General features: G+C 37.0%; 1 protein-coding gene across 1 annotated transcript in view; it reads left to right on the forward strand.

Moving 5' to 3' along the window:
- SPATA5 (spermatogenesis associated 5) overlaps nt 1-19,796 on the forward strand; it is a 1,265,813-nt gene that overhangs the window by 181,609 nt on the left and 1,064,408 nt on the right. The window contains exon 10 of the mRNA XM_053703628.1: nt 17,470-17,624. Coding sequence (XP_053559603.1) covers nt 17,470-17,624 — 155 coding nt within the window. The remainder of the gene's footprint in view (nt 1-17,469; nt 17,625-19,796) is intronic.

Genomic DNA, 19,796 nt, shown 5'->3' on the forward strand with positions numbered 1-19,796 from the left:
TCCCATTGTATTTTTCCCTCTCTCTTACAGGGCCAATGGGCAGTTATTTGAAAAATATAATATTTGAAACAATAATGGCCAAGATTACAATTCAGCATATATTTTTTTTTTGTCTTGTACATATTGTGCCATTGTCCAGTGGCATGGTAGTACTTCTCCAACTGAATCTTTCTCCAATGAACTGTCAGACAGAATGTTATGTCTGAATATCTAACTTTCTTCTAACAGATGATTAGATCTTTTTTTTACCACTAAAAAGTATCTGAAAACCAAACCGGACTTATTTAAAAACCCAAGTTCCAGTGCCTTGACTAACTCCTATTGATCGAAAACTCTGGTCTCTGAGCCCAATTACTAAATGTGGCACACACACACAATAGGCAACAAGATTCATAACAACCTCTAAGTGCTTGTGTATTTTGCTACAGTACACATCTGTATGGATCAAGCCATACCTGTATTTTGTTGCCTGTTCAAAAATAGTCAAATTTAACACTAACCAGTAATTTCATGTTTATGGACATTTGTAGACCAACAGAAACACTAGGTGTAAAACCATCTAAAAGTACACTGTGTACACAATTATTAGGTAAGTTGTATTTTTGAGGATTCAGTTCATTATTGAACAACTACAGCGCTCTCTGTCAATTCAAAATGTTAATAAACCTCAAACCTGAATATTAAGGAAAATTAAAGTGAGGTTTTGGCTTTCTTAGGAGAATATCTATGTTTGCACAATTATTAGGCAACTATTAGTGTGCAGAATTATTATGCAACTAAATGAAAAACAAAAAGTTTTCCATCTCACTTGTTTATTTTCATCTGTTAAAGTGAGAAATAATAAACAAACAACTCAAAATTTAAAAATTTACAAATACAACATTTCTGACATTTCCAAAAAAATAAAATAAATCAGTGACCAATATAGCCACCCTTCTTTTCAATTACAGTCGTAAGCCTCCAATTCTCCATGGAGTCTGTCAATTTCTAGAACTGTTGACGATCAACTTTTTGTGCAGCAGCAACCACATCCTCCCAGACACTGTTTTCCTTTACCGTAAATCTCCCATTTAAGAAGGGCCCACAAGTTCTCAATAGGGTTTAGGTAAGGAAGGCGGGGGGCCATGTCATTATTAGTTCTGGAGTACTTTGATGTATGCAATGGAGTATTGTCCTGCATAAATATCACAATCTTCTTGAAAGGTGCAGACTTTTTCCTGTACCACTGCTTTGAAGAAAGTGTCTTCTAAAAACTGGCAGTTGGTTTGGGCGTTGATTTTGAGTCTATCTTCCACCCTGAAAAGGTCCAACTAGATCATCTTTAATAATACCAGCCCATACCAATACCACACTTCCACCTGGTTGGTATCCGAGTCAGTGGAGCTCTGTGCCCGTTACTGATCCAGCCACATGCCCATCCATCTGGTCTTTTAAGAATCCTTTTCATCTCATCAGTCCATAAAACCTTTGACAAATCTGTCTTCAGATATTTCTTTGCCCAGTCTTGAGGTTTCAACATATCTGTCGTGTTCAGTGGTGGTCGGGTTTCAGCCTTCCTTACCTTGGCCATATCTCTGAGCACTGAACACCTTGTACTTCTGGGCACTCCAGGTAGGTTGCACTACTGGAATATGACAGCACTGGAGGATAATGGGTTCCTGGTTGCTTCACATTTGATCCTTCTCAAATCTTTGGCAGTTAATTTGCGTCTTTTTTTCTCAACACGTTTCTTGTGACCCTCTTGACTATTTGCAACAAAACGTTTGATGAGGCCTTAGATAATATAATATTCTTACATTCTTACAACGTTTGATGGTTCTGTGATCACGCACCAATGTCTTAGCAGTTTCAAAAGTGCTGCATCCCCCTGAAAGACTTTTTTACAATTTTTGACTTTTCAGAGTTGGTTAAATCTCTTTTTTGGCCCATTTTGCCTGAGGAAAAGAAGCTGCTTAATAATTATGCACACCTTGATATAGCGTGTTGATCTCCTAAGGCCACACCCTCCCTAGTTACACAAATACATATCACCTGATATGCTTAAATCTAATAAGCATTCAAGTGTATACAGCTTGGAGTTGGACAATATGCATAAACGATGATTTGGTCAGAATACTCACTTGCCTAATAATTGTACACACAGTGTATATTTGAATGAAAAACATACAACATTTTTGTACTGTCACGTGCTAATCCCATATTGTTTCATGCTGCAATTAATGTTCCTGTGCAAGTGTCTAATGCATGGCTACATATGTGCGTGCCTCTTTATTTTGTAGTGACATTAATGCTTTTTTATACAAACTATATGAGGATGTCCCAGATGTATAGAGTAATCAAAACTGTGTTCCATAACTGCCCCTCAGTCAGCGTACTTGTATCCATGCTCTATATCTGGGAGTCAGCAACCAAAAAATACACTTTAAATATTTGTTTTAGTTTTTTTCTCATTTCATGTTCTTTCTTTAATACTTTACCTACAAAGCTGTCATTATTATGTATAATGCATAGGCATTCTATAAATTTATTAGGCTAATTATGTTACACCAAGAGAAAGATTATTTTATTTCAAACACTGTCTAACAGCTTTAGGCATTATATACAATTCCTAGACATTCTATATAATGCCAGTATTTCACACATTGCCTGTGCTATGTAATTACAAAAATGCTTCTAGTAAGAGTTATCACAGAAATTGTGGCAACACTCATTGGTGACCACAGGGGGGGAGCAAGGAAGGCAACTGCCCCTTGGAATTTTGCTCCTTATACACTTTATGGTTAAAAGTATGTGGACACACCTACTAATTATTGAGTTCAGGTGTTTCAGCCACACCCATTGCTAACATTTGCATAAATTCCAGCACAAAGCCATGAAATCTCCATAGACAAACATTGACAGTACATTTGGTCATACTGAAGAGCTCAGTGACTTTAAACATGGCACTGTCATATGATGCCACCTTTGTTACAAGTCCGTTTGTGAAAGCATCTAGGAGAACACATGTTTTGATGAGTTTGATTCCCACAGACATACTCCAACATCTTGTGGAAAACATTCCCAGAAGAGTGGTGGCTCTGATTTATGAATAGAGTTGCCAACTCCATATTAATGTCCGTGGTTTTGGAATAGGATGTCCAACAAGCTCCTATAGGTGTGATGGTCAGGTGTCCATATACTTTTTGCCATTTAGTATATCTAAACATAAGCACTCACTTGAGTCACTCTTGATGCCAATGAGCTACCATTTCTAAAATCATATGCAGCTGTACAACAAGCAGTTTTATTCTGCAGCACGTTGACACTGATATTATTATTCTAGAGGCTTTTTATTACCCACACCACCCACCCCTGAAAACATTCTGTGTGCGCCCATGTAATCCTATTTACACTAACACCCAACATGCTGTGGTAGATTCTTATTCCTCATGATAATATTTCTATTATTAGTTCCTTTAATAAAGTGTTTTCTTCTTGGAGAAAAAAACTGTACAAGTTGGATTTGTTTGCACCCTGACTGCAGAAATGGCAGAACTTTGTACCCTTTAAAGAGTTGTAGGTCGCATTGTACATCCACCCACATATCAGTACCCCAGCCAAAAATGTGTCCTAGCTTCTAAGCGCTTCAATAAGCTGTCAAGGACCGCATTCATATTTTAGACAAGTATAATTACGTTGTAGGAAACCGTAATTGTTAGGAAAAGAATTCTGAAGAAAAAAAAATATCTTCCAAAATGTATAACATATTACAGACATCCAAATAAATCTGAGGCTACCAGGAAAGAAAATGAACACACCACAAAACCACATCCTTATTCAGTATGGTAACCTAGGGCAAATTGACAAATATAAAAGGAAAGAGCAGATTTTTAGAGCGATTGCAGCTAGCAAATATTAAATCCAGACCTAGAAGAAAACACCATGGGGAAGTTATTTGACTGCATATTTTCCTTGTCAGCTAATAGTATCCTGGTACCTTAGCAACTGTCTATATTAACCACTCGGCTGCCAGAATACTTGCAACTCCTTGCTATGCAAAGCACTGCAGATGTCAGCAGCCAAGGGGTTAATAATCAAAATAAAAAAAGTCCACTTCTGCTGCTTACCTCGTTTCATACTGTATAGCTATGCAAAGCTGCATGCTAAAATCATTAGTATAAACGTAGAAGAAGGAAAAAAGCTGCACACCCACATTGTTTTAATAGTCTGCTTTACTCTGTTTCTGGTCCTATAACTTGCCAGAGACCTTGGATAACCTCAGGAGACAAACTGCAGTGGCCCCTGAGAAAGGAAAATATGATGCTATGGAATAATGAAATAAGTTGTTAATACAGAAGAATATTATATTGGTATTTTTAGGTTGATAAATGGCATAGATTGAAGCAGACTATTGGTCCATCATGGGCAGGTGAAATGTGAGTGATAAATTCAATAAATATTTACTTGTCTTCAAACAATGTATACAAATAAAAAGCCATTTCCAGTCTTTATTTGGCTTTACTATTTCTAAAACAAATACAAGTCAAGTTAACTGAAAATGACTTCTGCACATGCAACAAAATATATTTTTTTATTTTTTTTTTACATGTGAATGTGCACTATTGGAATATTGTTACTTTGAAACTTTATAAATCTGGGCCTACTGAACAAATAGAAGTAGAAAAACACTACCAGTAGTGAGATCTCTCTGCCAAATTGTATTGCTAGGCAGTTTAAACTGTAGCTTTGTCAAAATGTGCTGAACCATTTTATATCAAATCTCCAGTCTAGTTCTTTCCTTGTAGCAAAATATTTAAAGTGTGTGCATGCGTCTTTAGCACTTCATAGCAGCAGTATTTGTAACTTCATATAATATTGCTATAAACATTGTTGTAAACACTGCTGCCAGAAGGCACGTGCACACCCCTGAGCTTAGGATTGCTCTTTAACAAAGGATACCAACATAACAAAGTAAAACTGGTGTTAGAAGCACAATAGAAAGTTGTTTAAAATATCATGGTCTATATAGTCCATTTAAGTTTAATTGTTGCTTTATTGACCTTTTAAGTTTAAAGGGACAAAAAGAGGCCTAAAACCATATTCTGTCACTTATTTAATTTGTATCATCCTAAAAAAAAAACTGGGGACAGAATATTTTTTTGGACTGTGTGGAGAGAGTGAGATAAGGGGATTACAATATATCAAACAAGGGGTCTTATGCTCCTTTTACTATAGAAACTGCAATCGCCTGTCTACTTGGTGCCTTTTACAGTACAGGAGCAAGAGGCTGCTCTTTTATATAAGGGGACTCATGCCTAGGTGGCTAACCACTGATCACTATGGCAACATTGATCACCTGACAGAAGCATAGCCATGTGGAACAAAATTAGAGGGGGGAGGGGGTAAACGCTATAACACCCCCTACAATACATAGACCCCTTATCTAAAAGCAGTAATCCTGCATTTTCAAATGAGTGGTCTTGTATCCATCTAATTGGATTTTGTTTTTGTTTTGGGAGTTCTGGTGATTTTTAAGATTTTATTACCCCCACTCACCATAGAAATATATCATAAGACCCCTCATTTCAAAGAGTAAGGTCTTATGATTCAATCAAGGTGATCAATATGATAATACTAATCCCTTGCAGCAACCTCTAACCTTACTTTGTTGTGTTGTTGATGTTAGGGCTCAAAGATCAATGTTTTTTTTTTTTTTTAATTTAATAAATAATTACAGGAATGTAAAGAAACGGGTGACTTAAAAATAGATATTTTAGTGAAATTTTATAGGATGATTTTTGTTGCAACTATATTATGTTTTTTTTTTATTATTATAATTATTATAATTGCATTCTTGCAATGTTGGGTGAGTTTGGACAGTGATAGAAGCCACCAATCAGCAAGCGCTAACCAGGTGCTGAACCAAAAATGGGCTGGCTCCTAAGCTTACATTCCTGCTTTTTTAAATAAAGATACCAAGAGAACGATGAAAAATTGATAATAGGAGTAAATAAGAAATTTGCTTAAAATTGCATGCTCTATCTGAATCATGAAATAATTTTTTTGGGGTCTGACATCCCTTTAATAGGACTGTACGATCGGAGGGCAGTGGTATCTTCAGTGTTTTCTAGAACCTAGTTTCTTAACCTGTGGTAGTGTACCCCTGGGGGTACCTGGGGCATTGGCAAGGGGTACTCCAGGGATTGGCCTTCATTTTTTGTCCTAGCTATTGTAAACATGACAGATTAAAGGGACACTGTACCCAAATTTTTTCTTTCATGATTCAGATAGAGCATGACATTTTAAGCAACTTTCTAATTTACTCCTATTATCAAATTTTCTTCATTCTCTTGGTATCTTTATTTGAAATGCAAGAAACTAAGTTTAGATGCCGGCTCATTTTTGGTGATCAACCTGGGTTGTTCTTGCTGATTGGTGGATAAACTCATCCACCAATAAAAAGTGCTGTCCATAGTTCTGAATAAAAAAAAGCTTAGAGGTCTTCTTTTTCAAATAAAGATAGCAAGAGAACGAAGAAAAATTTATAATAGGAATAAATTAGAAAGTTGCTTAAAATTGCATGCTCTATCTGAATCATGAAAGAAAAATTTGGTTTCAGTGTCCCTTTAATGAAAGCTGTTTCTCATTTCTACCCTCGAGCACTCCTTACAGGGCAGAGTGTCAGTATTTTACTACCTAGGTTAGACCACTGCTCAATCACTGATTCTCCTCAAATTGGTAAAACCTTAGATTCTGACTTGTTAGTGACATATGAGGGCTGGAGTTGAGCTTCACTGATATAAACAGAGAAAGTGTATGACTGTGACAAGTGACAGACAAATGTGCCACTGTGAAATAGGTAAAGTGGATAATACGGAAGTATGTCGCAGTAAAATAAGACAGATTTACTGTGTATGAAATGGTTATTAAAATAGAATAATAACATAAATATTACTTTCCTCATTAAGAAGCATATTAATTGCATATAATTATTAATATCAATGGACTAAATATCTTTGTTTTAATATTGTAAAATATTAAATTCCAGAAAACATAAAACAAATAGCTGATTCCTATATGTATAATTCATTAAGATATCTGACACAAGCTTGTACAATCAAGTGATGCACATGATTTCCATGTTTGCTCATGTAAAAGATCAATAATATTTGTGCTACTGTTGGGGTACATAGAAAACAAGTGTATGCCTAAAGGGGTACTTGCTACAAAAAGGTTAAAACCTGGCTATTTTTGTTTTAGTTGAAGAAATCTTATTTTTCAAATGGTGCTTTTTATGTAAGGATGTTTGCCCCCTTTCTGGGGATATTAGCATTACTTCAACTCTCTTTTTATATTACATTTTGTGGTGTGTAATTTTATTATTATTCAAATATTTTGTTTAATTTCCTCTCAGCACTCGACAATCTGCTTAACCTGTTAAAGGGACAGTCTACACCAGAATTTTTATTGTTTTAAAAGATAGATAATCCCTTTATTACCCATTTCCCAGTTTTGCATAACCAACACAGTTATAATAATATACTTTTAAACTCTGTGATTATCTTGTATCTAAGCCTCTGCAAACTGCCCCTTTTTTCAGTTCTTTTGACAGACTTGCAGTCTAGCCAATCAGTGCCTGCTCCCAGATTACTTCACGTGCACGAGCACAGTGTTATCTATATGAAATATGTGAACTAACACCCTCTAGTGGTGAAAAACGGTTAAAATGCAATCTGAAAGAGGAGGGCTTCAAGGTCTAAGAAATTAGCATATGAACCTCCTAGGTTAAGCTTTCAACTAAAAATACCAAGAGAACAAAGCAAAATTGGTGATAAAAGTACATTGGAAAATTATTTAAAATTACATGCTCTATCTGAATCATGAAAGTTTATTTTGGCCTAGACTGTCCCTTTAACGACCGAAGACGTACCAGGCAGTCCTACAAAAAACGGTTGTTAATGAGCGCTGGAAGCGATCATAATCGCTTCCAGCTGCTCTCTGGGTATTGCAGCGATGCCTCGATATTAAGGCATCATGCAAATACCCTCCTGTCAGTAACCAGTGATGGTGCCGATCGTTGGTGGCGTGGGAGGGTTAGGGGGGAGGCGGGTGGACAGTCCATAGCTGGAGAGGTTGGGAGCAGATGGGAGGGGGGCAGTAGTGGGTGGGAAGGCTGGACTATGAGAAAAAAAGCATCTGGGAGGGGGAATCTGAGGTGGGAAAGAGATCTGGGAGGGGGATAGGGGTAGGTTAATGGGGGGGGCAGCTGCACTACAGAAACCTATTTTTTTTATTTTTTTTTATAAAAAATTAACTTAATTTGCAGCAAACTGGTTAATGGCAGACAGCTGCCAGTACCTAAGATGGCGACAAATAGGTAGAGGGTTGAGGATTAGAGAGCTGGTTGGGGGGTAAGGGAGGATCCTACACTGCAGAAAATAAATATATAAAAACAAATATTTAAAAAAATAAAAACTTATTTTCACACTGGCAGACTTTCTGCCTGTACTTAAGATGGGGGTGACTATTGGGGGGAGGGGGAGGGAAGAGAGCTGTTTGAGAGGCATCAGGGAGGGTAATTTATACACTAAAGTGAAAATTAACCCTACAAGCTACCTAATTAAACCCTTCACTGCTGGGCATAATGCATTTAGCGGCCTTCTTATTACCAAAAAGCAATGCCAAATCCATATATGTCTGCTATTTCTGAACAAAGGGGATCCCAGAGAAGCATTTACAACCATTTGTTCTATGATTGCACAAGCCATTTGTAAATAATTTCAGTGAGGAACCTAAAGTTTGTGAAAATGTTAATTATTATTTTTATTTGATCGCATTTGGCGGTGAAATGGTAGCATGAAATATACCAAAATGTGCCTAGATTAATACTTTGGGTTGTCTACTAAAAACAATATATAGTTTTGCTAGGTAAATATAAAAAAGGCTCTATTTCTGTTTAAATAGAGTGATAGCAAAAATGCTAAAAATACTATGGTCTTTTGGGGAAAGTTTTAGTCTGAAATTCCGTTCGGTTAAGGGGGTAAACATTGGGTATTTCTAAACTCAGGACAAAATTTTGAAACTATTTAGCATGGATGTTTTTTGGTGGTTGTAGATGTGTAACAGATTTCGGGGGTCAAAGTTAGAAGAAATGTGTAATTTTTAATTTTTTCATCATATTTTTTATAATTTATATGATATGATGAAAATAATGGTATCTTTAGAGATTCCATTTAATGGCGAGAAAACGGTATATAATATGTGTGGGTACAGTAAATGAGTAAGAGGAAAATTACAGCTTAACACAAACACCGCAGAAATGTTAAAACAACCCTGGTCCTTAAAGGGACATTAAACCCCAAATTTTTCTTTCATGATTCAGATAGCGAACACAGTTTTAAACAACTTTCCAATTTACTTCTATTATTTAATTTGCTTCCTTCTCCTGTTATCCTTTGCTGAAAGGTTTATCTAGGAAAGGTCATCAGCAGCAAAGAACCTAGGTTCTAGCTGCTGATTGGTGGCTGCATATATATATATATACCGATTGTCATTGGCTGACCCATGTATTCAGTCATGTATCAGCCATGTATTCAGTCAGCAACCAGTGGTGCATTGTTGCTCATTCATACAAGGAATACCAAGAGAACGAAGAAACAAATAATAGGCGTAAATTAGAAAGTTGTCTAAAATTGCATGCTCTTTCTGAATAATGAAAGAAAACATTTGGGTTTCATATACCTTTAACGGTAAGAAAATTGAAAAACGATCCGGTCACTAAGGGGTTAAACATGAATTTGTCAGTGCAACTTTTTCTTGGTTCTTTTTACTTTTAGCAAAGGTTTTGCTTCTGCTGTAGTAGATTTTATCCTGATATATCATACAGTCTATAAAGTATATTTTTTACCACAGATAAAATATTGTTAAATGTTTTTTTTTCTTAACATTGGTGTAGCCTTTTTTACTTTTGTTTTATGGTCAATTTTTAATAAAGTTTTTTTAAGGGTCTTATATGACCTGAAACGTCGCTGATTGTTTTGGAAGTTTCCCCTCAATAAAGAGCAAGTTGTTGCTGCAATATACAGGAGTGCTGCGTTCTTCTGTTGCATGTGATATCAGTGAGGGGTGAGCAGAGATCCTGTTGTTTCACGGCCACCCTGGTGAAGTTATAATCATGGGTGCTGCACTCCATTAATTTTGTTCTCCACATATTATCGCCTTGGCAGAGTTATGCTATGTGACGCCCCCTTTTTCATGTTCTTTTTTTACCTAACTTCTTTAACACTGGATACCAAGATACTGACATTTTAAATGGTGACATTTCAGATGCTATTTATTGTGTCAACATTTAAAGGGTTATGAAACCCAACATTTTTGTGTCAAGATTCAGAGTCTTCATATAGTTTCAAATAACTTTCCAACTTACTTTTTTTAATCAAATTTGCTTCATTCTCTTTGTATCCTTTGTAGAAGGAGCAGCAGTGATGCACTATTGGGAGCTAGCTGAGCCAATGACAAAAGAAATGAATGTGCAGCCACCAATCACTAACTGACTAGTGCATTGCTGCTCCTGAGCCTACCTACGTATACTTTTCAACAAAGGATACCAAGAGAACGGAACAAATTAAATAACAGAAGTAAATAGGAAAGTTTGTTTAAAATTGCACGCTCTATCTGAATTATGAATAAACATTTTGGGTTTCACGTGCCTTTAAATAGTAAAACTTTTCACCATTAATCCAGTATGTTTAAAAAAATCACAGTTTATTTTTACAATAGTTTCTAAAAACAACAAGAAAACCTAATCACATAATTGCACGCACATATATGTTTTGCTTTGGTCTTGTTTTGGTTTGTCATCCAGCTCTGTTTTTTTTTTTTTTGTGGTTTAAGCAGCGGAGTAATGGGGGAGTATGGAATGATTATGAAAACAGTACAAAGAAACAGGAAAATACATGCTTTTTATTCCCTGTCTGTTTTTTATTATCGCTCAATGTAAAAAAATATTTCCATCTCAATGATGACCCTAGAAGTGGCTCGCACACGCACATTCTACTCCATGACTTCAGGCTTTGTTTGGAAAGCTTTGATCGCTTATTCCCTAAATTTGGAAAGGGGAAGCTGTATCTTAGAAACATAAATAGATCAGAGTGTCTGCTATTAGATGGGCTTAATAAAACAAGCACAAACGAATATAACGCTCTGGGATTTGTATTTGTTTTATTTACGGTTTGTTTTCACCAGGCTTCTTACATTCATGGTAGCTTCCAACGGGCATGGTTTTTGTTGTTGCCATTTAGCCATTCATATGTATGACTATTGTAAGGTTAGGACACTTGCTGGTAAGAACATAAAGTAGTTACAAATATTAATTTTAAATTAATACCTCGGTAGGTGTCTAGAGAACTACATGGCATGAAATAGTGCTGTCATCTAGTGTTTTTGCAAATGGATGACATTCTTGCAAGAACTCCAGGCACGTGCACGCTCCTGAGCTTGCAACCCTGCTTTTCAACAAAACATACAAAGAAAGCTCAGAAAATGTGATTATAGAAGTAAATTAGAAAGCTACTTAAAACTGTCTGCTCTACCTAAATCATGAAATAATTTTTTGGGGTTTCGTGATGGATGAACAGAATCTGTAATTTTAGAGAGATGACCTCTGCCTTTCTTATGTCTGAACAATAAGCGCTTTAAACAAAAGATCCTAATATTGAAATTCATGCATGCAGCTAAGGTGAAACTTGTAACTGGGTACAATTTGGGAAAAACTATTAAAGGAAGCAATATGAAATATATCTTTAAGCTTCTGGTTGCAGAAGGTAGAGGTTGACGAGTAGTTTACCAGTAAGAAAAATGCTATAAAGTGAATGAGTTTGTTTGTTGTATCATTGCTAAAGAATATGAAAATATTGACAGTGTTTCCCCAAATGAAGTTGGTAAGACTGGTTGAACTGATGGATGTGAGGTTTGATGGAATTTGGAGACAAATGTGATGACAAGAGAGAAATAATTGGAGTGTTACCATTTGGAGATGGACAACAAGAGATTTTAATCCCTCCCACCTCCCAGGACTACTCAGTTTGTTCTTTTCCTCCCAGGAGTGTAGGTAAAGATAGATATTCAATCTTGGATTTTATATGGGAGCTTAGACCTATGTGAGACCCATTACACCTTGCACAGGTCACTTTAGAAGATGGGGTACAAGAGTGCCCAGTTATGTGCACAGTAGGTCCCTATGGGATTTTAGCCATAACTTCTCTCACGTAGATCGAGTTCTACTATCCCACACTCCTCTGTGTATGTCCATGAATTTGTACGTTTTTTACGCTTTATTAATAATAAATTGTTGAAGTTTTTACTTTTCAACTAGTGCAGTTCTTGAATTGTTGCCATTTTCTAACTCACTCACTTTGGAAACTCTTTTTCTATTTTCATAACTGCTCTCAGTTGTTGTGGAGACATGTCCCTTAGCCTCCTCTTGTGGGAACTTTGGTACTTTCCTATCATATTCTCTGCTATTTTCTGTACAGCAGTGTTTGGGCTCTCTACTGAAAAAAGCTACAGATCTTGTTGGTAAGATCAGTGGAGGGGTGCTTCTTCAAGATAAGTGATTTTTAAGCACTCACACAGGCCACAGGCTATTTGTAGATACTTTTTCAGTATAGCATAGCCAAAGGGGCCTCAGCCTTCCTACCTTTCAGACACATCTCAGTTTCTGGACTTATTGGACCTATTATACACATACATGGCTAGTGGTCCTTCCATACCATTCTTTTCCTTTCTAGCAGCCTTTAAGTACTTTTAAAATTATGTTTTAATTGTTATGGATCTGTCACTTTAAGAAACTGCTAAACAGTCAGCGATTAATAGCAGTTGGCTTCGGCTGCTCTTTCCTGACTTCCAGGAGCGTTTTGATAATGTTTTACACTCAGAGGCTCTTATTCTTTTAGGTAATGAGTAAGGCAATCTGCTGAAACGCGTATACCTGTCTATTTTTGCAGTCTGTTCCTAACAGTAGATTTTTTCATTTCTGTATTAACCCTGGGGAGGTTGTTTCCCCCCCCCCCCCCCTCACACTGTATGTTTTGGTTTGTCATAGACTTACCGTTGTGTGCATATCTCACTCATTTGCGCTGTTGCGCGATTGTTTTGTTTAATAAACCTTTTATTTTGCAACTCATTCAAACCTGTGCTCCTCGCATTCTTTTTCATTTTGCTTCATATGGCCATTTTGAGTGAGCACAGGTGAGGAGTGGGCGCGATATCCTGACCGCTTAGCCTGCTCGTTGTTAGGGACGTTTGGAGAGGAGGAGTCACATACCGCACCGACTGAGGAGGTTGTTTGGGAGCTGCACACTACCGGTTACTGACGGAGACACTGGCCACATGGTGGCAATTTGTGAACACAGGACGATTCCCGGTGGGTGTCAGTAGGATTGGAGGTACGTGTCCGCTTTGTCCTAAACAGTTTTTACACAGTTATCCTGTTTTTTGACCTCTTGGGACTTACCTATATATAGCGGTGGGATAGTAAAAACGGGGGACCAGTCTGGTAAGGAAAATGGACGGAACCTCTATCCTCCATAACTAGTGCTCAGGACTGACATAGAGAGCACTCTATACATGCGAGCTGCACACTTGATCACAGCATGTCAATAATCAATCTGTGAAGCACGCCGCGCCACAGGCTACTCTCCCCTAAATATTTTCCTTACTCTGGATTACTCTTATTCTTTCTACATGACCATGATTGGAGTATAAATGTTCCAATGAGCTCCTTATCTTCAGCTACCAAGGCATCTTTTCTTTTATCATGGACTCATTGTTTAAGTGCCTTTCCTTAACAGAATCTCGCAGAATAAAACTTCAGTAAGCATGTTTTCTTCTTCAACGTTCTGCTTCTCCAACTGTAGCTCAAAGTATGGAGGTTGTGAGCCTAATGGTAGCAGCTTCGGACGCAGTTCAGTTTGCCAGCCTTTATTTAAGTCCTCTTCAGCTGTTTATGCTCAAGCAGTGGACAAATAATTATCTGCAATTGGATAAGCAGATTGTTCTGGATTTGTCAGTAAAACAATATTTATCTTGGTGGACGGAAAATCACGGGGGTATCCTTTCTTCCGCTTACATGGGCTATTGTTACCACAGGTGCCAGTCTTTAAGGTTGGGGCACTGTCTGGGAGCTCTTTGAGCGCTTCAGTCATGGCCTTTCCTGAAGAAGAAAAGTACACCCATTTTCAGTCAGACAATGTCACCACTGTGTCATACATAAACCATCAAGGAGGGACTCTCAGTCATTTGGCTATGCAAGAAGTATCTCAGATTCTAAATTAAGCAGAACAGAATCAATGTATCCTGTCAGTAATTCACCTACCAGGTGTCAAGAATTGGGAGACGGACTATCTAAGCCACCAGTCAGTTCACCCAGGAGAGTGGTCTCTCAATCAAGAGATTTTAGATCAACTAGTTGCTAAATGGAGTCTGCCAGATTAAGATATGATGGCTTCTCTCTTGAATCATAAACTGCCAGTGTATTGTGCCATATCCATGAATCCAAAATCACAAATGATAGATGCCTTAGTGTGTCCATGCAATTTTCGTCTAGCTTACCTGTTCTATCCATTTGTTCTTCCAAGAATTATTGTTCAAATCAAACAGGAGTCTGCATCAGTCAGCCTGATAGCTCCATCTTCGCTTCTCAGAGGCTAAATCTCGTGTCTCAATCTTTAAATTTGATAGTGTGGAAGTTGAACACCTAATTCTGAAGCATAGAGAATTTTTAGAGTCTGTTATTGACACTCTTTTGCAGGCTAGAAAGCCAGTTACCCAAAGGATTTACCATAAGATTTGGAAGGTATACGTTGAATGGTGTTCTTCTAGAGGGTTTTCCTGGCATTCCTTTCTGATCCCTAGGAGTCTTCAGTTTCTTCAAGATGGATTAGACAAAGGTTTGTTTGATAGTTCCTTGAAGGTTCAAATTTCTGCGTTATCTGTTCTTTTTCACAAGAAGCTAGCCAATTTTCCCGATGTTTGTACTTTTGTTCAAGCTTTAGTGAGAATCAGGCCAGTTGTTCAACCTATTTCTCCTTCATGGAATTTAAATTTAGTACTTTATTTTCCAAGGTCCTCCTTTAGAGCCTATGCACAGCATAGATATTAAACTTTTGTCCTGGAAAGTTTATTTTCTTTTCACTAGTTCTTCTGCTAGAAGAGTTTCTGAATTATCTGTTTTATCTTGTGAATCCACCTTTTATTGTTTTTCAAAAAGATAAGGCTATTCTTTGCACCAAATATGACTTTCTTCCTAAGGTTGTTTCTTCTGACAATAATAATCTGGAAATTGTTGTTCCTTCGTTATGGTCAGATCCTTCTAATTCAAAGGAAAGGCTTATTCATAACCTTGATGTTGTTAGAGTTTAAAAGTTTTATCTTCAAGCTACTAAGGATTTCAGACAGATTTCTAGTTTATCTATTCATCATTCTGATTCTGTTAAGGTACGAAAGGCTACTGCAGTGGCTTTAGCTTTTTGGCTCAAACAGGTGATTCACAAGGCTTACTTGGTGATGTCAAAGTCTCCCCCAAAACATATCACAGCTCATTCCACTAGATCAGTTGCTACTTCGTGGGCTTTCAAAAATGTATTATGCGTCCTTGGAGCAGATTTGCAAAGCTGCAAAATGGTCTTCTCTGCATACATTCTCTAAATATTACTGTTTTAATGTTTTTGCTTTCGTGGACTCTCCGCCTGGGTATTAAATCCCACACGTGAAGGTCTTATGAAAGAAAACAACATTTTTGCTTACCTGATAAATTATTTTCTTTCAGGATGATGAGTCCACAGGCCCCGCCCTCTTATATTTGGGCAGTTGTTATTTGCTCCTCTGTCAACCCTGTTTTTGTCTTTCTTAACTATCTGTCTCCTTTCTCTGCTTGGCTAAACGTTAAACTGAGTAGTACTGGGAGGTGTGAGGGATTAAAAGCTTTTGTTATTGGGGTTCTTTGCCTCCTCCTAGTGATGGGAATTATATCCCACACATCAAGGCCTGTGTGCTAAATAAAGTACATTCCTATTGTATTCTTTGACTTTTTTTTTGTTGTTGTTTTTTTTTTTTATCAATTTGTGTAATATATTAGTTTTATTTGTACCACTTATGTTTTGTAAGTTCTGACATCTAGAAATGTAATATTCTCTTTCTCTGTTTATAAGCAAATTTTGAGAAGACAATTTTTAGACAGGATTAAATACACTTTTGCTTTATTGCAGTATTTATTTTACTCTATAGTATGATCTTCTCCTGAGCATTAATTTATATTACATGTCTTCCCTAGATATTGACTTTGTTGCTGCTGATTTTATTTTTACTCTTAGGTGCTTTAAAACTGTTATTTATATCTTCAAAAATAGAAGTTGCTTACATTGAATTCTCTGGGAGATTTAAATGGGCGCACACTCCTTTTTTTTTAAGTTACTGATGTTTGAATAATTTGCATTTGGTGAATATGATTGCTCACGTCTGCCATTGCCAATGGGCTTCATAAGATAATTAGCTTAAAATATGATCTGCGGTCACAATAGGGAAGATATTTGTAGTATTTCCTTTGCCTGCAGCCTGTAGCTTTCCTCTCTTATCCAGCTGGCCCCCTGGAATGTTTTTTATTGATATTGTACTGTATCCTGTTCATTATGAATGTGCCACATTACAGGAAGTCTGAATTGCAAATATTTGTGATTCTGTTACAGGGCCTGGGGATTGAAGGCAGGTGTGCATGCCCTTTTATAGCCGTTATTTTTTTTTTCTATTCTCTCTGTAGAGGCACCAGATGTGGCATAATACAGTTTTATTTGCTGGGCTGTTATGTTTGTAAGGTTTTACTAAGAGAAGTTAGCCCAAATGGTATCCAATATGTTTTTCGACCCAGTGTAGCCATGCAAATAAATAAATCTCAGGATTTAACGGGGCAAACACTTATGGAATCTTTTATAGCATGATTTGTTACTCGCATAAGACAGTATAGGGCCCAACATGGCAGGTTTACCTGTGTTAAGTTCAAAAGAGAGCATTTAAAAAGTAATTAATTTTTCCATTTTGAAAAGTGTATACTCCTTTGTTTGTTAAAGGCATATTAAACAATAATGGCTAGATGTAATGATGTATTCAAAGCAAAGATTAGCCTGGGAATAATACATAGACGACAGTTTTAAATTTTTTATTAATTGTTTTGAAATTAAAATGTTTTAGCTTCTATTATTTAATGGGACACCGCTATGTTGAAACCTAGGTTGTATAAACAATAGGAATTTGTGGTTTAAGTGCATACATTTGTGTGTTTTTGCTATGCAGGTTTTAAATAATTGACAGTGCTGATGGCCCTAGATTGATCATTTGGACATATAAGTTGGTGGCTGTGTAACATAATATATATCATACTCTTTAAACTCATTTAAATTAGTGATGAAAGGTGTCATAATGTATTGGTTTCTTCTGCAGGCCTGAATGCTCTGCGGCGAAAACTTGGAGAGCTCTGCAACCCATCAGACACTGAAATGGCTGGTTCTGTGATAATTACGCTGAGTGATTTCTTGCAGGCGATGAATGATGTCAGGCCCAGCGCCATGAGGGAGGTAGCAATTGACGTCCCCAATGTAAGTCATTTTATATACAGTGTGGAAAGATATCACTATAGCCTACTAGGCAAGGGTTAAAAGATACTAGTCCACTCAATATTAAAGAAAGGAAAAAGTCCAATTTTTTAATCACATTTTTTGTCTGCTGCAATATTTCACGTACCCAGAACAAGTGGAAATGTTTGGGTTTTGGAATATTTGCAACTGTAAAATGGGACAGTTTGGAGAGAGGATGGAACCAAGTGTAAACAACAATATGTCATTTAGGCAATATTTACGGCTTATACATGCAACCTAATGATAGTTTTATATAATTCTTAATGCGTTTACATACATAGTACCTTCGGAAAGATAGTACAGTACTGTAATTAGAAAGGTAATATTTGTTGTTTTAACACCTTGGGCCAAATGGAGGTAGATCTATGTCATGCTGTACATAGCCCAGCGTACCGCATAACATAGATCTACGTCCATAATGCTGGAAGCCCAAGCAGTCACGGTTGTCAAGTGACAACTGAGACTTGCTGTACCTGGGCTTCTGGCATCTGTCTTCATATGGTAACGAAGCTTGATTGGTGCTTCGTTACCATATGAAGGACGATTGCTAGATCTTTACAGGGTCTGTGTCACTGTCTGTAATGATCTCCATTGGTGCCAACGGGAGATGTGGGAGGGAAGGAGGGTGGGCGGCCCAGCAGCAGAGGGGGAGGGACCCTACACTACAGAAATTTCCTTTAAAAGGGATGGGGCGCTACACTACAGAAAAATAGTGGAATGGGGGGAAGCCCTACATAACGATTGCAGGAAAGGGGAGGTGCCCCCCCCCATAATTCAGAAAAAAAAACTGGATAGTGGCTGCCAGCTGCCAGTACCTAAGATGGCCCCCACTAGTGGAAGGGGTGGAGGGTAATCCTTGTATTACAATACTATTACCCTTACCAACTAAGTAATTAACCCCTTCACTGCTGGGAATTTCAGAAGTGTGGTGCACAGCTGCAATGAGTGGCTTTCTAATTGCAAAAAACAATTGCAAAGCCATGCATGTCTGCTATTTCCAAACAAAGGGGGTCCCAAATAAGCTTTTACATCCATTTGTGTCATGATTGCACAAGCAGTATACAAATAATTTTCAGTGACAAACCTAAAGTTTGGGAAAAGGTTAATTATTGTTTTTTTAATGATTGCATTAGGTGGCAAAATGGTGGTATGAAGTATACCAAAAATGGGCCTTGATCAATGCCTAGGTTGTCTATTTAAATTAAAAAAACAAAGCAAAAAGCAAAGCTCTAGTTTAGCAAAAATGCTAAAAATTCTCCAGTATTTTGGGCTAGTTTTCCTCTGAAATTCACAGTTCTGAAGGGGTTAAATAAATTAAGACTATTATTTGCATTTTATAACACAAAATCAAACCAAAGACACAGGCAGAGACAATTGTGACTTACAGGCAAAAAACTATTTCATAATTAAAACATTTTTTTTTTTTAAAGGTTTGGATTTCAGAATAAGTTTGGATTTTGGAATTCCGGATTTGGGGATTTGTACATGAATGAAAAACATATTTATTGCACAATAAACTATGGTCATAAATGTAATTGCTGTTTGAATGTTTTCAAAAATCTACAAGAAATCATCTTATAAGCTTATTAATAACATGTAATAATGCAAATATATGTAAAATAGCATGGTTGAATGAATAATGCTGGGCTACACACCAAGAGGGAGTTTGCAATATATACAGGAATAAATGTAATATCATGATATTTGATAGTTACTACTATACATAAAACACATTACCCTATAAGCCTTAATGATATTAAAGGGGCCGTAAATGCCATACAATTACAATTACATTTCTTTCCTAAGATATGGTGAGTCCACAACGTCCTTAATTACTAGTGGGAATATCACTCCTGGCCAGCAGGAGGAGGCAAAGAGCACCACAGCAAAGCTGTTAAATATCACTCCCCTTCCCACGATCCCCAGTCATTCTCTTTGCCTTTAGTGCATGGAGGAGGTGAAGTTTTGATGTCTGAAGAAAATTGGATTTATTTCACTTCAATTAAGATTTTATTATTTTAGAAAGTCAAAGTAGGTTTGCTCTGTTCTTTCTCCTTTTTCAAGGATTGGGTCTAGCCGTACTCCACCTTAGTCTCTTCAGTAGGGCAGTGGTGGCTTTTAGGAACTTGTAAG

The sequence above is a fragment of the Bombina bombina genome, chromosome 2 (genome assembly GCF_027579735.1).
Source record: "Bombina bombina isolate aBomBom1 chromosome 2, aBomBom1.pri, whole genome shotgun sequence".
Classification (NCBI taxonomy): domain Eukaryota; kingdom Metazoa; phylum Chordata; class Amphibia; order Anura; family Bombinatoridae; genus Bombina; species Bombina bombina.